The sequence below is a fragment of the Amia ocellicauda genome, chromosome 3 (genome assembly GCF_036373705.1).
Source record: "Amia ocellicauda isolate fAmiCal2 chromosome 3, fAmiCal2.hap1, whole genome shotgun sequence".
NCBI lineage: Eukaryota > Metazoa > Chordata > Actinopteri > Amiiformes > Amiidae > Amia > Amia ocellicauda.
Window position 1 is genome coordinate 17,019,384 of NC_089852.1, and position 19,338 is coordinate 17,038,721.

The 19,338-nt window shown below is 36.3% G+C and overlaps 2 protein-coding genes across 7 annotated transcripts in view; both read left to right on the plus strand.

The window, feature by feature from the left end:
• plxnb1b (plexin b1b) overlaps positions 1 to 10,313 on the plus strand; it is a 136,308-nt gene extending 125,995 nt beyond the window's left edge. For all 4 annotated transcript variants that reach the window (XM_066698342.1, XM_066698341.1, XM_066698344.1 and 1 more), the window contains 6 exons: positions 225 to 385; positions 851 to 998; positions 1,685 to 1,749; positions 2,322 to 2,397; positions 3,913 to 3,987; positions 4,788 to 10,313. In XM_066698342.1, the coding sequence (XP_066554439.1) occupies positions 225 to 385; positions 851 to 998; positions 1,685 to 1,749; positions 2,322 to 2,397; positions 3,913 to 3,987; positions 4,788 to 4,892 (630 nt within the window). In that variant the 3' untranslated portion in view covers positions 4,893 to 10,313. The remainder of the gene's footprint in view (positions 1 to 224; positions 386 to 850; positions 999 to 1,684; positions 1,750 to 2,321; positions 2,398 to 3,912; positions 3,988 to 4,787) is intronic.
• Positions 10,314 to 11,831: 1,518 nt separating this feature from the next.
• LOC136739275 (ankyrin repeat domain-containing protein 10-like) lies at positions 11,832 to 19,190 on the plus strand. 3 transcript variants are annotated; one of them, XM_066698345.1, is made up of 5 exons: positions 11,832 to 12,475; positions 14,565 to 14,786; positions 15,453 to 15,646; positions 16,519 to 16,647; positions 17,530 to 19,190. In XM_066698345.1, the coding sequence occupies exons 2-5, from the start codon at positions 14,606 to 14,608 to the stop codon at positions 17,788 to 17,790; spliced, it is 765 nt and encodes a 254-aa protein (XP_066554442.1). In that variant the 5' UTR covers positions 11,832 to 12,475; positions 14,565 to 14,605; the 3' UTR covers positions 17,791 to 19,190. The 3 variants fall into 3 exon arrangements, with proteins under 3 accessions (XP_066554442.1, XP_066554444.1, XP_066554443.1); XM_066698347.1 differs by having other exon boundaries at positions 14,568 to 14,786; XM_066698346.1 differs by lacking the exon at positions 11,832 to 12,475 and having other exon boundaries at positions 13,312 to 14,786.
• The last annotated feature ends 148 nt before the right edge of the window (positions 19,191 to 19,338 follow it).

A 19,338-nucleotide genomic window follows, 5' to 3' on the forward strand; every position in this document is an offset into this window, starting at 1 on the left:
AGGCTGGGAATGTTTACAGTGATGAGATTCCAGGGAGTCAGCATTCACTTTGTTTGTTGCAACATACTTACAGCTTATCTTCTCATTCAAAATAGTTGCACACCCCCTCCCTATAAATAATCAAGAAACAAGTTGTTTCGGTTGTAAAAAGCAAGCAATTTATTCTGAACCACCCCCCTACGTGTTTTAAAAGTGTGCATCTCTCCTCTGTGTGTCCTATTCAGGGGACGCTGCAGAAGTTTGTGGATGACCTGTTTCAGGTGATTCTCAGTACGAGCCGCCCAGTGCCCCTGGCTGTCAAGTACTTCTTCGACCTCCTGGACGAGCAGGCCAACCATCATGGAATCTCAGACTCGGAAACCATACACATCTGGAAAACCAACAGGTAGACAGACGGCTGTGCTCAGTGGCATCCTGCTAGCATAATTTGGTATTGTCTCTATGTATAAAAAGAAAAGGAACAGAAATATTTGGCACAACTCGAGTTTCTGAATTTGAGAACTTGCAATCAACATGAAAATACCTTCTTGATATTTCATTTGGTATCTGCTGCATATCTAATGTAATACCTGGTGGGTTTGTTCAGGATTAGTGCTTTTGTTCCCCCTGAATTAGCATTACACATTAGTTTACAATGAAATGCCTAATAAGTAAATGGAAATCAATTATAAATGTGATAATGGTGTCACATTAGATATTCTGCCAGGAAATTCTTGTTGGAACCCTAAAAAGTCTGCATCTCTTGTGGTAATAAACATACATAATACAAGTATAGTATCTCTGGCATATATGTATATATTTTTGCATGCCAGTTATGTTTTGTTTTTTCCATCTCTTCTTCCTTCTGCAGTTTGCCCCTGAGGTTTTGGATCAACATCATCAAAAACCCGCATTTTATTTTCGATGTGCAGGCTTCAGACAACGTGGACGCTGTACTCTCAGTCATTGCGCAGACCTTCATGGATTCCTGCACTATAGCAGAGCACAAACTGGGGAGGGTGCGTGTGATGAGGGAGCTGGGGGGTCGGGCTCAGCGGGGGGTATTGTGATTAAGGTTGTTCTGTTGGTGCAGGTGTTCACAGAATCCGTAACCTCAAGGGGAAATAAATAGTGTTTTATGGGCTGTATAGAACAGGGGTTGCAGATTCAGTCCCTGGGGGGGAGCAGTGTCTTCTGTGTTCCAGCCCATCTCTCAGCTACTTAACTGATCTAATTACATGATTAATTGGATCTATAAATATTTTCCTCCAGGCCCCAAAATATTGTGTGTGTACAATATCTTGAGTCGACAGCATATTTGAAGAAGTCAAATCTCATCACAATTATAATAATACAAAAAGTTAATAAGCATGTTAATAAGCCTCATTGAGAAAATAAATAGATTATTAGTGATTTTGTTTTAGAGATGGAAGAAAACCAGAAGACAGTGATAGACTATGTTTAGTCTCTGAGCTGATTTTATAGATTCGTTATGAAGCCATCACTAATACTAAAGACTGGAAATTCAGACCTTACCCCCACTACCTCCCTCCCACCCACACACACACACACAGCATGAAACACAATTTAATGTATTTCTGTTAAAAGTTTCCATTCCATTACTAGTTAATAGGCCAGTCAGTATATTCATTCACTATCCTTGGTTTTGCTGCTTCAATTCTTTCCCCATTTGTTTTCTGTTAAGGATTCTCCAATTAATAAGCTGCTGTACGCCAGAGATATCCCACGGTACAAACAGATGGTAGAAAGGTAAGGATTCATTTACTTGCCAACTTAAACAAATTACATTAGGGAAGTGCCTATCCACACATAAGACAAGTTAACAAACTGTCACTTTAATGTGGATAATCAGACTGCGCTTATAGGAGAAGGTGCCACTACTTTTGTTCTTTTGTTTTATTGAGTGCTTCACAATGGGGAAATAAGGATAGAATCCATTTCCGAAGAATCTAAAACAATACAGTGGGCATCAATACAGGATGTTACTTTGGTTAATACTATAAAATCCACAATTTGTATTTTTTACCCCACAAGGATTTTAATTAAAAGTGTGGCAGTGGAAGAAAAACTGTTCCTAAAAAAATCATTGCTTGACTTTATTGAAGTTCTACAAAGGATGTGAAAAGCAATGGATGAAACTCATTGCCATGAGTTACGTAACATAATTAAAACAAATTCCCAAAATAAAATCTACCTTCTTTTCCCAGACTGTAAGATTAAACCACTGAAGCTAATTATGGATTCTCCAATTCATAAAGTTAAAAGGCAAAACTGCACACTGGAGGATTTTCACATCTGTCTCATTTGACCTCTTTTCACAGGTACTATGCTGATATCAGGCAAACAATCTCTGCCAGTGACCAAGAGATGAACTCCGCATTAGCAGAGCTGTCCAGAGTAAGTATATCCAATAGATGCTTGGGGCACTATAGTGTATTACTCATTAATAGGGTTTATTGGATTCATTTGCATTACAAAACAGGACAAATACCTTCTGTACTTTTGAAAAGATGCATTGCTAGGATTACAATACATTCAGAGCTTGGCCCAGAGTCCAAACTCAAAGTAGGGGGGTCTGGGGGCATTCTGCCCCGGAAGGAAAAAAATTATTTTGAACAGCTAAATGTATTACTCATTAAAAAGTGCACCAGATTATTAATAAAAAAAGATTAACTAAGATTTTGGATGAAAAAGAAAATAAACTGATCTGAGAAAAATCTCCAGGCAGCAGTAACGTTAGCTAGCTAGACTTATACATTGTGAATCAGACTTCAACTCTTTAGATGTACTTCTGATATTGTTCTTGGAATATTTTCATGAAATCATAAATATCTAGCTTAGCTATAAGCACTCACATTGTGAACACCCAAATGTCGACCTTATGTCTCTTTGCTGATTTCATCTTGATACTTAGAAACAAATTGGCTATCTAGCTGGCTACCTCGCCACATTCAACGTCGTTAGCTGGCATAGGCAGTCTCACTACCGCCGGCAGTGCTGAGGTAAAAAGACCGCGCAAGTTTTCTAGCAGCAAGCAACCTTAAAGCAGTGCCTCCGTTTGAGAGGACCCAAAACGTACTAGAGTAAAATGAATATAAGATGTGAGACACTGTGCTCTACCAAAAGGTGCGTGCGTGCCAAGTAATGTGAAGTAGATCTGCTACTTGAATGCCACACAGAGGACCCAAAACATACTTGTGTTTTTGATCAACGATATCATTATTTTTGAGGGCTTTAATGCATGATTGGAATGACAGACAGGGCTATTTTTTTATTTATTTTTTTGGGGAAAAAAAAAATATATATATATTTGAGATCCGGGGCTATCCATAAAACTTTCGGGGCTGTAGCCCTGGACGCCCAGGCCTAATGACACCTCTGCTCTCGAGAACAGCCCATATGGGTTAATACTCAAATGGCTAATTAAATATTGAACTGGTTCCACATGAAAGCTATCCTTTAAAGAGTTCAGCCACACACACATTTTTATTATTTCTTTTGCATCCAGGCAAAGTTTGTCATCCAAAGATTCTGTTCTTTGGCAGTGGTTTTGCAGAGTTTCTGATTTTCACTGTAATCCAGCCCTTTGCTTCTGTTCTCACTGCTAAGAACTGTAGAATTGTGGTTCTCCAGCACTGGGCTTGAAGAGTTCCGGTTCTGTCTTCAATTAGTAGTTCAAGATCATGTTAATTAGACTAAGTGTGTATATAGAGGAGCTGGGCTGGAATGAAAATCAGCAGATCCTGTAGCAAGGGCCCCTGCTACAGAACACACCCGGGCCAAGATATAAGTGGTCTGTTTTGTGAATGAGATTCTGATGCCGTTAACCCATATTTTCATGGGGTGTTTTCTTGTGTGTTGGGAGGTAAAGAAAACAAAGTTTGCTAATAGTCTTCTTCCTTTGCTTTTTAGAATTACTCAGGTGAATTGAATTACCTTGTTGCCCTGCACGAACTTTACAAGTACATCAACAAGTATTATGACCAGGTGAGTCTTTCTGCACTTCAAGCAGCTTAAATCTGAATAGTTGTTGCTTAAATAGTTTGAAACTGTTATTCAGCGATTCATTTAGATTACTAAATATTGTTAATTAAACTATACTTGTTTATCTGGGATGTATTTTTAGAGTAGAACACTGACACTAGAAAACTAGAAAGGCTGCACTTGATAATAGTAACTTAAGACAGACTTAAGTCACTTCTATGAAATAGTGACTATTGATTTCTATAGTGTCAGTCAAATGTTAAGACACCTCTGTCTCAACTGAGTTCACACTACTGGCATCTTCAGGTTTCTTTAAGGTGAATCAGATTTCAGTCTCTGAAAAGATATTACTGCTAAATAAGTATAGTTTTATGAACAATATGTATTAATCTCAATAAATCGCCCCCAATTTTTTTTTAAATGAAACTCTAGTCTCTGTGAAACATTACTTTTATTTTTATTTGAACCTTGTTGATATGTAGTTGTATACATTTTGTTAAACAATTTGAAATGCTTAGCTGAAATCACGTCTGAAAGCTTAAAATTAAAATTGAGATTGGTTTACAATAAAATACTATACATTTTTTTCTTTCTTGAATTGTTGCAATGGTCTGTTTGTGAATGATGCTGTGGATTTATAGCCCTAAAGCCACTAGGCCAAGGGTGCAGTCACAAATTTTTTAAGTTGAATAATGAACTGTTCAAGTATAAAGGGGGTGTTTTGAGTGGGTTAGTCACCACAAACTCTGTGACATGTTTGAGTGAATTGTGCTTTGTCTGTACTGCCCCACCCCATCTCTCAGATCATCACTGCACTAGAGGAGGACCCAACGGCCCAGAAAATGCAGCTAGGCTACCGCCTCCAGCAGATTGCAGCTGCCGTGGAAAACAAAGTCACCGACTTGTGACAGACAAGATGAAGGGAGTCGAAACACACACAAAAATGAAAAAACAAAAGGAGGGAGAACGAAGAATGAGAGCAGCCTGTATTGAATTGGTGGGACAGAATCTCCTTTCTAGCAAGCAGGAGGTGGAGAAACTGCATTTTGGAGAAGAAGAACAAAAAATACAAGAATCGGATAAATTTCTGTGGAACAATCACAGCACTACCTGAATGATAGGGGGTTTTTTTTTGTATCTGCTATCGTGAGAAACAGATATATTGAAGAGGAGATTAGTATCTTACAGGCTTTTAATATTGGAGTGGATTACTTAAAACAGACTGCCCTTCCAAAAACACACTGCTGACAAACGGAAAGCTGTGTGGTGTCTGGGTTGCAGGTACAAGTAGAAGCCCCAGCCACACCCTGGCCATCCCAAATCATGCCTTAGAGACTTAATTCAGAGCAATTAACTGTTCTAGGTTTTGTTTCTTTCAAGAAGCTAATGAATATTAATGCAATGAGCACAGACCAGGGATTTAAAAAACATTTTCCCAAAAGTAAGACTCCTAAAAATGAAAAGAAAATCCTTTCCGAAGTCCTTCATTTTGAAACACTGAAAAGACATATCGGTACTGTCACAGACTTCAAGACCTCCATAAAGTGTAAAAAACAGTAAATAATTAAAACACAGAATATTGGCACAGAATATAAAACAGGAACGCAACCTTCCTCATGTTTACAATTAAATACATTATTTAATTGTTGAAAAAGTATAGGAAGTTTAGTTAAAATAAATATACTGGATAGCGATGTTGGAGATTTTGAAGAGGAAGAAAGAAAAAGGAAACAAAAAATGGACTTGGTGCATTAAATTTCCAAACTAATGTTTTTATAAAGCCCAGTCTCTTAGTCCTGGATTTCAGCCCGTTGTTTTTTTCTACTTTTTTTTTTTTTTTTTTTTTTGTTTTATCCAGTTTATGCTTGTATTTCTCTGAGAATTGTGGGTTTGTATAAAAGAAATGTCTGTAAATATTAACCCCCATATATCATTGCTTCAAGTCAAACACCTTATCAGGGAGCATAAATGTGACATTCAGCAAACTTATTGGGATTGTTTTTTATGAAACCTAGGAAAGAAGTAAACTGTTGTAGGCATGACTTACACAAGCTGCTGGGGGAGGCTTAAGGTGGACTATTTGGTAATACAGAAAACATTCCTATTTTAAAATCTTAGTATATAAAGGTAAAATTATTTCCAGTGATTCTCAGAAACCTTATGTGGCTTCTACTTCTAAAGCTTCAAAAGAGGTTATTCAGTAGCATAAGAACAACCATCTTCTGACATTTTTACATATCTGCCTCAGATTCAGAGGAGGCAGTGTTTTTTTATTTTTTTATTTTATTTTATTGTGGAGTGTTTGCTGTAAGAAATATTTTCTTACGATTCAGATTTTTTCAAACACTTTCGCATGTCCCTTTGACTTTCTTCCTTCCTGTCACACTCAAGTGTACAAAAGATTCAACCTTTATCCGTCCAAAAGAAAGAGCACGAACAAATAACAATAAATGAGTAATGTGTTAGGCCTAAGCATTTAACATTACAGGAACGAAGTTTAGACTTAAATGTACCATTTGCACAAACCTAGTCAGCTCTAGCTTGTTAGGACAAATGGTTTAAATTTGTAATAAGTGACTAATTATGTTTATAATGTAATACTAAACACTTTCAGAAACTTTTTTGTATAATTTAAATGCAGGTTGCTGTTTGTTTGCTTTTTTGTTTTTTGCAAGTGAACAGTGAATCCATATCTTCACAAATAAAAGCGGTTTCATTTTTAAGATCTTTCTATTAAATGCAGATGTAAATGCTTACTGACGGGTAAAATTGGTCCAGTTTGCTCGCGTAGCATGAGCAGATCGCTCAATTAAGTCTACTATTTTATTAGGCTGATTACCTCAGCAGTTCTGGTTTCCTATATTCTCCTGGATTTCTTGCAAAACACTTAATTAGCCCAATTTAAAAAGAAAAGTAATGGTTCTAGTGTTTTCTACATGCATAATTTGATAATTCTACTTTGAATTTCCATTTGTTAAAAATTATATATATATTTTAAATAGTTTCTTGTAAAACATAATGAACCTTACTAGGTTTTTCTTGAGTTTTCACTAAACAGTGAGTGTTTGACAGGGAAATCTAGCTCCCCCTTGTGTTTCATCTCTATAGACTTGTTTCGAGACTTATAGAAGAAAAGAGAAAAAGTTTCAAAAAGTAAAGAATTCTAGTTTTATTGGAGCATCAACTGCTTATTTTTTTTACTTTTTGTTTGTACAGACCTTTGCAAAATATAGAATTCTCCTACACCTTAAATTAAAAAGTAATAATAATACAAAACAGCACTCTTAGTGTTTGAAAAATGTCCCAATTTTTACACCTTAATGGGTATAGAAATACGGTTTTAAATACTCAATGTTGTTTAAAACAATATATTTAATTATCATGCTATTGTTGTTTAGTAATTGATTATGAATAACAAAACTTTTACAATTTACAGTTTGAAAAAGTTAAGCTATGGTACTATTCAGTCAGAAACCATGCTATTAGGTATTATAGTACTCTGTTTCTAGAACTTGAAAATTCTCTGCTTACTTTATTCCCTGAGGTGAAAATGGTCAATTGTGCCAAAATTGAACTGAATTAGAACATTTGTTTTCTTGTTGTTGATGTTGTTGTAAATATGGATAAGGTTACTGGATAAAAAATAAGTTAGACATGCAAATTAAATCTAATTGAAGGTGGGACTCCACAACTGAAGTTAAATTCAACATTTTCACATGGACTGGATTTCCTAGCATTAAAAATAAAATAAAAAGTCTCTCTGAATAAAACTTAGTTGGTCAACTTTTCATGACCGATTCAATGACAGATTGGTAACATCTGATAACAAGGTACTTTCACATTTTATTTTTTACAGATTTATTCCATTGATGCATTCCACTTAAATTATATCTAAGCAAATTAACTCTAATCATCCGAGCTATTCTTTTCTTATGCTACATAAAACATAGGGGACCATTATCAGTACAGCCAAGCTCTTCTGACTGCACTCGTTAACAAATGAATATAATATTTCTGCTTCCAGAGATATTTATCACTAAGAACACTACCAGAGCTGAATACAGTTGTCAGTTGGTTGAAATGCACAACAGGAGCCGGCAGACTGCAGTTTTACACTGAACAGCAGGTGTCACTGCAGAGAAATGCATCGTTCCATTAACACATACATTGTTCAAATGCAGTCTGTTGAAAATCTTGTAATTGCTTTTTTTCAGCCCATTGTAAATTATTGTTTTTTTTTTGTGAATGTGAATTTATTAATGTGTTCCGGAATCCTGTCTTAAGAGTATTTAATTTGTTTGTTTTAAGAATAAATAAAATGTTTTATGCTTAATGAAGTAACCAGTGTTGATCAGTGTTTAAAAAAAATATATATATATCCACAGTCTTGAATAGGTCTGAAAAACAGATTTATCGATCATCATTTTGTATTAGGAAAACAAAGCAAAGCAAGTATATTGTTAAGAATCTGTTTTCGATTAAACCACAATTGGAATCTGCTGCTAATGGGATCTAGAAAAAGCTTTATTTGGAACTGATTTAAAGACACCCCAATCAACTCAATAGTCACAGTCTCTATGGACCTGTAAGTGTGGAAGAGGGGAGTAAAAACATGGCTAGATGTGTCCTAAAGCTCAGAACTCAGCATGCACTGTAGTATGTATGTTCAGTAATTGAGCTTATGTCTAAAATGTTTTTTCTTATGTTACATTGTTTGCGTTAAGCAACATAGAACAAGAAACTGCATTTCAAGTGATTAAGTAGTCAAAACAACAAAATCAGACTGGCACCGGTTTTTACTGTGAAACAAACATCTTTCCAATATCGCAGTCGAGAGAAGTGTACAATAAAGCATACATTGTGGAGACTATTTCTATGACTTCAATCAACATTCAAGTCTGGTGATTGGGTCCACTCATTTTATATTTTATAAGTGATAGAGCACCATTATACAAGAAACCCAATTCCATTTGTTTATTCACAACACCTCTGTTAAAAGATTCTCAATATTTTGACAGTTCAGGTTATTTTGCATATTAGCTTCAGTAGGCTGGAAGCTGCCCACACATTTAAAAGACAACATTACTTTTTTCACTGTCACATTTGAAGGACAGCACATAGGAAGAGAAAAAAATATCAATTCGTTTTGGGGTGATAATGTCTTATACAATGCTGAATGCTAAAATAAATCCATCAATAAAATGTTAACATTTACATAGTGTAAAATATATTGAAAATCAGGAACTAGATTGAAAGGTGCAATTTCTTCTTCATTTGTTTTCTTCTATTTGTATGTTATGTTTAAATGTCTTTTAATTACATAATAACATATACATTCAATGTGATTTGTCAGTCATCTGTAGCAATTGAATAGTTTCATTACAGATGACATGGTGAGTCTCCCTATTTTTTTATTTTTTATTTTAAGAAAATACGGTTTTCTGTAGTTCTTTCACACACTAGGTTGAGCCTTGCTGATTTATGAAACCTAAAATAGTAAGGAAGGCAGAGTTCAATGCTTACAATCTGCTAATGCTGCATGTCAACACAGACATGTCCATTTCTGTGGATCTTTGCATACCTTACCAAGGGTGCAAGACAGGATCACGCCTTGTTAAAAATGTTCTTTGTAAAAAATAAATAAATAAATAAGGAAAGAAAAATGATTAAAATAACAACTTTGGTTTACAGTTTACAATGACGCCCCTTCTGAAACATGAATAGTGCTGTCTGCTTTTAGATTTGTATTTTAGGTACTTCATTGTGTTCAATGAATTGTGACAAAAGTTACATTGTCAGTATAAAGGTAGTGAAAAGATTACATTAGTCTATAATGACCATGTGTCTATGGTTAGCCCATATTTACTTGTGTCCTCCAGCAGGACACAAGTCTTGGTTTACCTTGCGCATGGATGAAGTTTACCTGGTACTATTATCTTCGTTTTAGTTTTTTTGGTTCCACCCAACGCAAAAGTGACACTGTCTGTACAGTACAAAAAATCATCGCATTGCATCCCAGTGTCAAACTTGCCTTTTCAAATGCACAACCTTACTTTATTGTATTGTTTTCCACAAAGTAGTGTACAAAATAATTTTAGGGGAATAAATAATATTTATAGAAAATGATTGTGTAGGGCAGGCTCTGCAGTGAGCACTGAAAAGTTGAGTGGGTTTCTTTTCCATTTTGTTAAGAACATTCATTCTCTCTTGTTAATGTCACTTGTAAATAATGTAATAAAAGCAAACTTGTAGCTGCCTAACCTGTTTAATAAGAGAAGTGTAAATTTCTACAGATGCCATGTAATAAACTATTCTGGAAATTAAACTTGTATTTGGTTTTCCTAGTCTGTTATTTCTGCTCTGAAATGTTCTTTCTGTTATGGGGACATTAAGCTCTTCAGTGGATCTTGAAGTCCATTTCATGTCAAAACACAAACACAAATGTCTTAAAATAGCCAATGTAAAATGTGCTGCCATAAGCAATCCTGGTTACAATGGTAATAGACTTATAGTAATATGTGACCTGTTACATGTAAATATAAAATAGATCACTAGTTTTTAATGTTAGTAATACACTGGATTTTAAAAACTAAAAGTCAAAAACTTTGTTGAGCAAGAAAAGACTAAAGTTAAAACACCTGAAACTGTGATTCAGTCTATTAGATTTAGTTATAAAGAAAGATTCTTAATCAAATTGCAAAACATGTCTGTCAGCTGAATAACATGCAAAACTGCTTGGCTTTTCATGTACAAGTATTTAATAATGAACATCTAGAACAATAATCTTTCAAATCTTGAACATTATCATTTCGAGGGTTATCCACTAGATGTGCTATTGTGAAGACAATTATTCAGGACTAGAAACGTCACAACCCTCTATGTACCAAGAATTTGCACGCAAACCGTTATTAATACACATGCAGCTTGTGATAAGAGTATAGTGATGGTTGGTGGCGGGTGTTTCCTGTCCGTTTGTAATACAGTTGAGAATAACGGACGGTTGCAGGGTGATTTAAACCGTCTGTCCCTCGTCTCTTTGAGTCCTAAAAGCGATAGATAGGGCGGGCAGTGCTGTAATCGGTGTCTGAGAAGAGTATACAGTATATTGCTGTCTCGCCACATTGTCTTGTGATCAAGCCTTCCATTAAAAACTGCCATGTGGGAACGGAAAACTGGTTTCCTGTATCAGATGTGAAAAACTATAGTGAAAAAATAGTCCTGGTTTGTTTTTCACAGCATGGTTTATGTTGTTATAGTTATTTTACGGTGCAAGGTAGACTCGTGTTTCCAGGAAGCGCAGTATTTCATGCATATGTGTGTGTGATAGAGAGAGAGAGATACTGCCTTTATCTACAGTTTAGTTGAATATAGATAGCATTTAACAGTTCTACTACTAACGGTAGTCTATGCATAACACCTGTCACGTCAGAATTTGGTGTTAAATTATACATCTGCGCACACAAAAAAGAAGTTGCTGGTGTAGGTGGGAAAAATATTGCACCTTTCCTGAGAAACGTTAAACGCAAAACGTCCCACCCCCGCACCTGTGCGACGTCGAGTGACGTAGCCAACGTAACGTCTCTTCACAAGCAGGCGTTCAGCGCCAGATTAACGTGTCAGAGTGAACGTGTGCGCTGATTGCGTTTCTCTGCCAACATCCTTTCTTTCCTTCTGCGTATCTGAAATCTAACACTTTTCTTCCATTAGGGGTACTCTTAATCATTTTGATTTAACGTTGGCAAGCACGTTTAAAACAAATATTTTAATGTCTAATAAAGATATCTGCACTTAATTTAAATTGTAGAATGCCCTTTTTCGTTTTTTTTTTTTTTTTTTTTTTTTGTAAATCAAATACATCAGTGGTTTCCAGCAAAATGCAATAAATAAACCATGTGTTTCGCTATGCTTTGCCCTTCACCAAAAACGGAACTGCTGTGAAAGATGCTGTTTTGAAGAGCGCAGGCGCGAATGCTCTGGAGGAGAAACGAGGAAAGGGCTTCAGCACCTCGGACAGCGGCACGAACGAGCCTTTTTAATCAGCACGGATACGATTAATTCATGTCAATCAAATCGATATTACATGCTCAATACTATATGTATGAGAAAACATGTTTTCTTTTTCAGGCTACAAGTTGAATAAGGAAATTAGGCAAAGACAGGCGTTGCATAACAATAGCACCTGACTCAAACAGTAGGTTTCCATGAATTCGGTACTGAATTTGATGTCGACCAACGCGCCTCGAAAGCCGAAACTTACTGTATTTTGCAGCCTTGTTTTTGTCAGGACTGATTGATAAATATATATATATATATATATATATCAGGCCTATCGGTTATAAATTGAAAACGACGAGAAACAGGTTATTATTATTATTATTATTATTATTATTATTATTATTATTATTATTATTATTATTATTATTCCTTGCCAGTAAAAATACCGGATTTCCAGAGCATCCTGTCGGGGATACACATGACATCGCATGCACGGGTAAGTACATCAAATGTAATTGAAGCTACACAATGTACACCCAAATGGTTACAGTCATAATCTGTTATATTTAAAATCACTGCTCATAACTGCATTTGTATCATTACCCTCCAAAAAAAACACGTTTTTATGTTAAACCTTATAAGAATGTGACGATTTTTAATGAGATATATGAAACCAGTTTCCTTTTTGAAATATTTAAACGCATTATGACATCCCATTGCTTTTAGTGATTGTACGCAATATTTTTTAAATTCCTCTGTTGACACTAGTCAACCAGTCGCTATCGGGTTGCCTTCTTTGGGAAATCAAATACCTTCTAATAATAACCAATACACAAGCCTGGCATTGAACACCACGAATAATAACCACTACACATTACTACTGGCATTATACAAACTAATATAAAAGTAATTATGTGGATAAGCAAAGAGCTTTAAATCGTTTTATCAGTTTGATCAGAAATGGACAGAAACGGCCTTTATTATCAATAGCTGCTAATTACAGCGTGGTTGTACTTTGATGTATGTTGATCAAATCAATAAAGATTACACTGATAGCTTGGCAAATCGTCATTATATTTTGTCTTATGCTTTGTTTGCTACAGTTTAAATGTAATAATGGTTTAAATGTTATTGTATAAGCGAGGTACATCTTAAACAATTACATCACCATTCGTTCATTTTTCTATTAAATCTATATACTGATTTCTATACTGTATAATATATATATATATATATATATATATATATATATATATATATATATATATATATATATATATGTATATATTAATTTTGGGATGCTGTTTTCCTTCCCAATCATCATTCTTCCGCCATGTAATGTCATCAGCTTGCCTCTTGCTTCTTCAGGTTCTGAATGTTTACAGTTGCCTGTACCATGACATGCATTTCTGGATTTGTTATCTTTAACTTTTAAGTGTAGTCTCATTTCAATTTGAAGAAGCTGAGAAGAGAAGGCTTCTAATTATTGATTGGGTTCTTATATTAGATCAAATTATGTTATGTTTTATTTTTATTTTTTATTCTTGCTAATTGATTGGCAGGGGTCAGATAAACCACTGTAGCCAATTGTCTTTTGCATTAATTATTATTATAGTGTGTAAGGGCACATGTTTCCTTACACCTTACCTATATTCTTCTATTCACAAACCACTTTAAATGTGTTGTAAGCAAGAAGACCCTGGTACACAAGGCTAAATTTAATGACTGATTCATATGTCTAATTTGATCAGTCAAATTCCCTTAAGTTATAATGAAAAAAAACATAAATGCAACAATTTTAAGATATTACCGAGTTACATTTCATGTAATGAAATCAGTCAACTGAAATAAATTCATAAGGCCCTAATCTATGGTCTCAGATGATCCCGCAGGTGAAGATATCAGATGTGGAGGTCCTGGACTGGCCTGGTTACGCATGTTCTGTGGTTGTGAGGCCAGTTGGACATACTGCCAAATTCTCTAAAATGATGTTGGAGGCGGCTTATGGTCGAGAAATGAACATTCAAATCTCTGGCAACAACTCTTGTTGACGTTCCTGCAGTCAGCTTGCCAATTGCATGCTCCCTCAAAACTTGAGACATCTGTGGCATTGTGTTGTGTGACAAATCTGCACATTTTAGATTGGCCTTTTATTGCCCCCAGCACTAGGTGCACCTGTGTAATGATGATGCTGTTTAATCAGCTTGTGCCACACCTGTCAGGTGGATAGATTATCCTGGCAAAGGAGAAATACTCACTAAGAGGGATGTAACCCAATTTGCACACAACATTTGAGAGAAAAAAGCTTTTTGTGAGTATGGAAAATTTCTGGGATCTTTAATTTCAGCTCATGAAACATGGGACCAATACATTAATATTGTGTAGTTGCTTTTTTTTCCTGTATATAATATCAGTTACTGCTGGTGCTTTTTGTCTTTTTTTTTTTTTTCTTGGCTTTTTAAGGAAGTAATCTGTGAACCTGATATTGTAGTGGATTTTTATGTTCTACCATAAAGTTCTGTAAATTGCACAATAGTGTTTATAATAAGTATCCTTGAGTCTTACAGTGAGTATGCTCTTTCAAGTAGATGACGCTGTAATGGAAATGGTGTACTAGTTGCCTACGATGGGTTTCTACATCAGCTCCTTATCTAGAACAGACATCCGCTGTGTGAAGCCCCCGTCCGCCGCACAGCAGCCCCGCCGCTACCAAACTGCACCCAACTATAACTACAAGTGGACGGATATCCATTATGAGGCCAGCCGGGGAAATGTGGAGAAATTGCGAGTGCTTCTTCTAACATCAGGTAAGTCCTAATTACAAAATGTATTCTCATTTCTGCATGTATCTTCTAGGTGCGCTTTCATTTTGTGATAGTTTGACTGGTCTCCTACCCTGATCCCGGTCCCCATCCCCATCCCTGTTAGTTTAATAGGTCATACTAAATCACAGAATTCAAAAGACAGGAATACAAAAATTAGTTGCTGATCATATTTAACAAGTCTCTTCTTCAATTAAGCAAACATTGGTACTTTAGGTCCGGAGGGCATCCAGGTGTTTATTCACATTCACAATCTTCCAAATGTTACATTTACCAGAATATTAGCCTAATTGATCAGAAGGAAATGCTCTCGACTCAAAACAGTCCTGGAATGGGGCCTTCCAAGTGCCTGGGTTGAAGAGCCCTGGTTTCCTACAAGAGAATGTCATTTTCAAGTTTTATGAGTGAGGCACTATTATAATATATTGAATACAAAGAGTGAAATTTATCTTGTTTAAGCTCATCCAAAAATATACTTTAGCTCCTTCTACCATTGATGGCTACTTCAGGTATAGAATCAAGTATAATGATGGCTTATGCATTTAAATGAACACTGAACGTAGTGAAGAGCTATAGTGGCAGTAAGTGCTACAGTAAAATCATGGCACAGATATAGCTAAGTGATTTGTTTGGGTGTGTATGTTCTGTTAGGTAAAGACCAGATTGACCAGAAGGACTATTATGGGAAGACCCCTCTTTACTGGGCTGCCTACAAAGGCCAGAAGTCTTCCATGGAACTGCTGCTGAAACATGGGGCCAATGTCAACAGTCAATGCAAGCATGGAGGGACTCCACTGCATGCAGCTGTGGGCCTGTTCCCAGAATGTGCCCTGGTACTCATACAGGTAAGAGCCACTGGGGAAAGGTATGTCTATATTAATTAACTGCTTTGTCCAATACAGGGTCACAGTGAGCTAGAGCCTAACCCAGTAGACACAGGTTTAGAAATGTGTATTAAGATCTGGAATATAGCACGGTACACACATTTATATGCTTATAATTAAGTTATCTGGAATTGTTTATCCATGCTTAGATTGAACACAAGGTGTATTACTGTAATACACCTTGTCTTCAATCTAAGCATGGATAAACAATTCCAGATAACTTGATTATAAGCATATAAATGTGTGTACCGTGCTATATTCCAGATCTTAATACACATTTCTAAACCTGTGTCTACTGGAATGAATACTTTCCGGATGCACTGTATATAACACAACTGGCTTCCAAACCTGGTACGTCTTCCTGGACTTATAGATGTCCTTAGTCAGTTAAGGAATATCACACTTATTTTGACTAGTGAAACCGATTTCTAGTTCAGTTAATTCATTGAGAAATTGTTTGGAATGAAAACCAGAAGCCCCTGTAAGCTCTCCAGGACCAGGCTAGAGATACCTTAAGTAAACTAATATACTTTATTAACCCCCTTACCCACATGTTCATACGTTGTGGAATGAGATGAACTTCTGAGTCAGGGGTTGAACTTTTAATTGAATGCCTATGAAACCTGCCTTATTACTATTGAATCACACACAGACACATTTTAATCTGTGGCCGTTCACTAATGCTATCGGTCCAGCTTATACTTCTAAGACGACTCTTGCTACCAGAGTATATTCTGAAGGGATTGGTAAATGTTTGTGAATTGCTGACCCTTTCAAGAGTCTCTGTTATTGTATGTATGATCTAATGATTTTGGTCTTTCTCATCACCTTAGCATGGTGCAGATGTTGATCTCCCTGATATATGGGGTGTGACTCCTATGTACTTGGCTGCATGTAGTGGGCAGATAGAATGCATCCAGATCCTGGTCCAAGCCGGAGCGAAGATCACATACAAGAACAAGGTAAAGCACCAGTCCTTGCGTCTTTCTGAATCAATTTCATTGGCTCTGTTGTGAAAGATCACATATGCAGAGGAGAAATATCTACAAAACTGGGGGGGGTATTCCAGACTGATCCACACTAAAACACCTTTGCTTGGTGAAGCCTGGTCATAGTCAGCCCTGTCACCAGCTGAGGAACGAAGCATTTCTTGACTATACGACATAGCCTGCCCTCTAAATTGTGTTGTTTTTGCCAGTTCAAGTACTCTCAAGCCATAATTACAATAGCTGTATAGACCAGGGGACTCAGACAAGGGCCGAAGTGTCATCTGGCTTTTGTTCCAATCGAGTTCCCAGTGACGTAATTGGTCCCAGTAGTTGGATAAATTAAATACTTCTCTTCAGGCTGAAAATTATGTTACAAGTAATTCACATTGACTGAAAAGAATATATTAATCCATGAACTGGAAAATACCTTTAAGTAATGTTAATTGAATATGGTTGATAAATTAACTAGGTTAACCAAATCAGTGAGAGCTCCAGCTGGAATACAAAATCAGAAAATGCTGTGGCCCTGCTGAGGAACTGGGTTTGAGGCTTAAGGTATAGACATTATTAATAGATTTCAGTGTAAATATTCTGGTTATAGTAGGACATTGTGTTGTGAATGGGGACAATGATTATATACACCATTAACTGGGAATCTCAGCTGATAGGTCTTATATATACTATAATTGTATCAGTGTTATTTTATACCGGGTATGGTAAATTACCCAGCCACTCAAAAGCCAGTAGCTAAGTATTGTTTGGAGTTTTGGAGATAAGAGCTGAGGTGGAATGAAAACCTTGAGGTCCTTCACGACAGGGCAGTGTAATCTACCTGTGTATCTTGTCCTTCTGCAGAAAACTGGGGAGGCTCCTAAACAGCTCGCCTCCAAAATGGCTCTCATCACATGGATTGAGAGCTACCAGAAAGAGCCCCGCTCCCTGAAGCACAGCTGCCGTAGGACGATACGAGAGGCTCTGGGGCCTAGCCGGATCACAGCCCTCCACTCCTTTGACATCCCGCTGTGCCTCAAAAACTACTTGATGTATGAGGACCTACAGCTGCAAGAACAATCTCAAGCAGGAGTTCAGAAGAGTTTAAATGGAAGGTGCTGGTAGAAGGATGTTACTGACCCTAGGATGATTATACCACTGAACACCAAAGCTAACCACAGGGATGCTGTGTGTAAACTGCTATTGAGGAAGGAGAGACTTATTTTTAAGGCCTGCTTTGGGGTCCATCTTCCCTCTCCTGAACCTTTCCTTTGTACTAGATAGTACCATGGATATGCCACAGGATGTAAAACCAAGTTTTGGATGTCCCATTGACCAGAAGCTCGTCTGCCTCAAAATGTTGTCGAACTCAAAACATCTCCTTAAAGTTTTTCATGGCATGTATACTAGATCAAATGTAAAGATGTGCAGTCTTCCCTCGTTATAGTGCCATGTCTGGGACAGACATTGAAACAGGCAGTAAGCAAGTTTGGCCTTCTAAAGTGGGTGGTGTACAACTGTACTCTGAATGCAAATACTGTCTGGCTGAAGTTATGGATGGGGTATAATCTCCACTATTCAACTGGAACTAGTCACTTGTATTATAGAAACTTGGATATTTTATCTTTTGGATTGCTTTTTGTATTGAAAAGACTCAAGGGCAAACTCTAAAGCCTTCTGCATTTAGGGGACTGATATGTAAATGCAATCCAGTAATCAGTAATCAAAATCCCATATATTTCTCTCTAAGGTAGTAGTTTTCTATCTTTTTAACCTGACAACCACCAGTCAATGTAAATTAAGTATGCTTTGTTGTGTCAGGTCAGTAATCTATTAATATTAATTATCCTTCTTTCACTTGCATTTTAAAAGTGCATTTTGTCCCTAATTCAACAAATAGTTAATTGATAGCAAATTTGCTGCCTCCATCACATATTGCTTCCCTTAGCAGGCAGTACTAAATAACTGAATTATACCAAGCACATCTATTATAGGAGACAGGTGCACACATTAACTTTAGTTGCCAGATAAAGGGCTAGACCAAATTAAAACTTTGACCTACCTTCAAATCAAAAAGTACAAACCTGTATGTATCCTATCCCCTTTTAATTTGTCAGAAGCCTCTTTCTACTACTTACAAATCAACATGTGATGGGGTACAAGTTTGTAATTAACATTTGAAACTTTATATATATATAAAAAATAATGATCCTATGAGTGGAACCTCAATAACTTTATCATCCTTCATCTTGCTTTTCCCCCCTGTACTGGTGACAGACATTCATTCCTGAAAAGTGTAATATTTCTTCCATAACATCGCTCTATGAATATTAATAAGTTATTTGGCTGATTGAGAGTTTGATCTTAAAATGATTACTAGTTACACAGGCATGTTTCTGCAAAGGGGCAAGCATCTGGGTTCCTAAATCTATCAATATAATTTGCTAATTGGATTACATATGCTGTGTTTGTTAATTTCTGATACCATGTTTTCCTTTTTTTATTCAATAAATAATGAAAGCACATGTGTTTTCTGCCTGTTGGTGTCCTTACACTTAGATTTATGACCTATCATTGAACAATTTGCATGATAAAACTGTTTTAATATACTCCATTTGTTGGAATATCTTGCTTTATGTGTAGTATTACGAAGATATTTAGCAAATGTGTTCT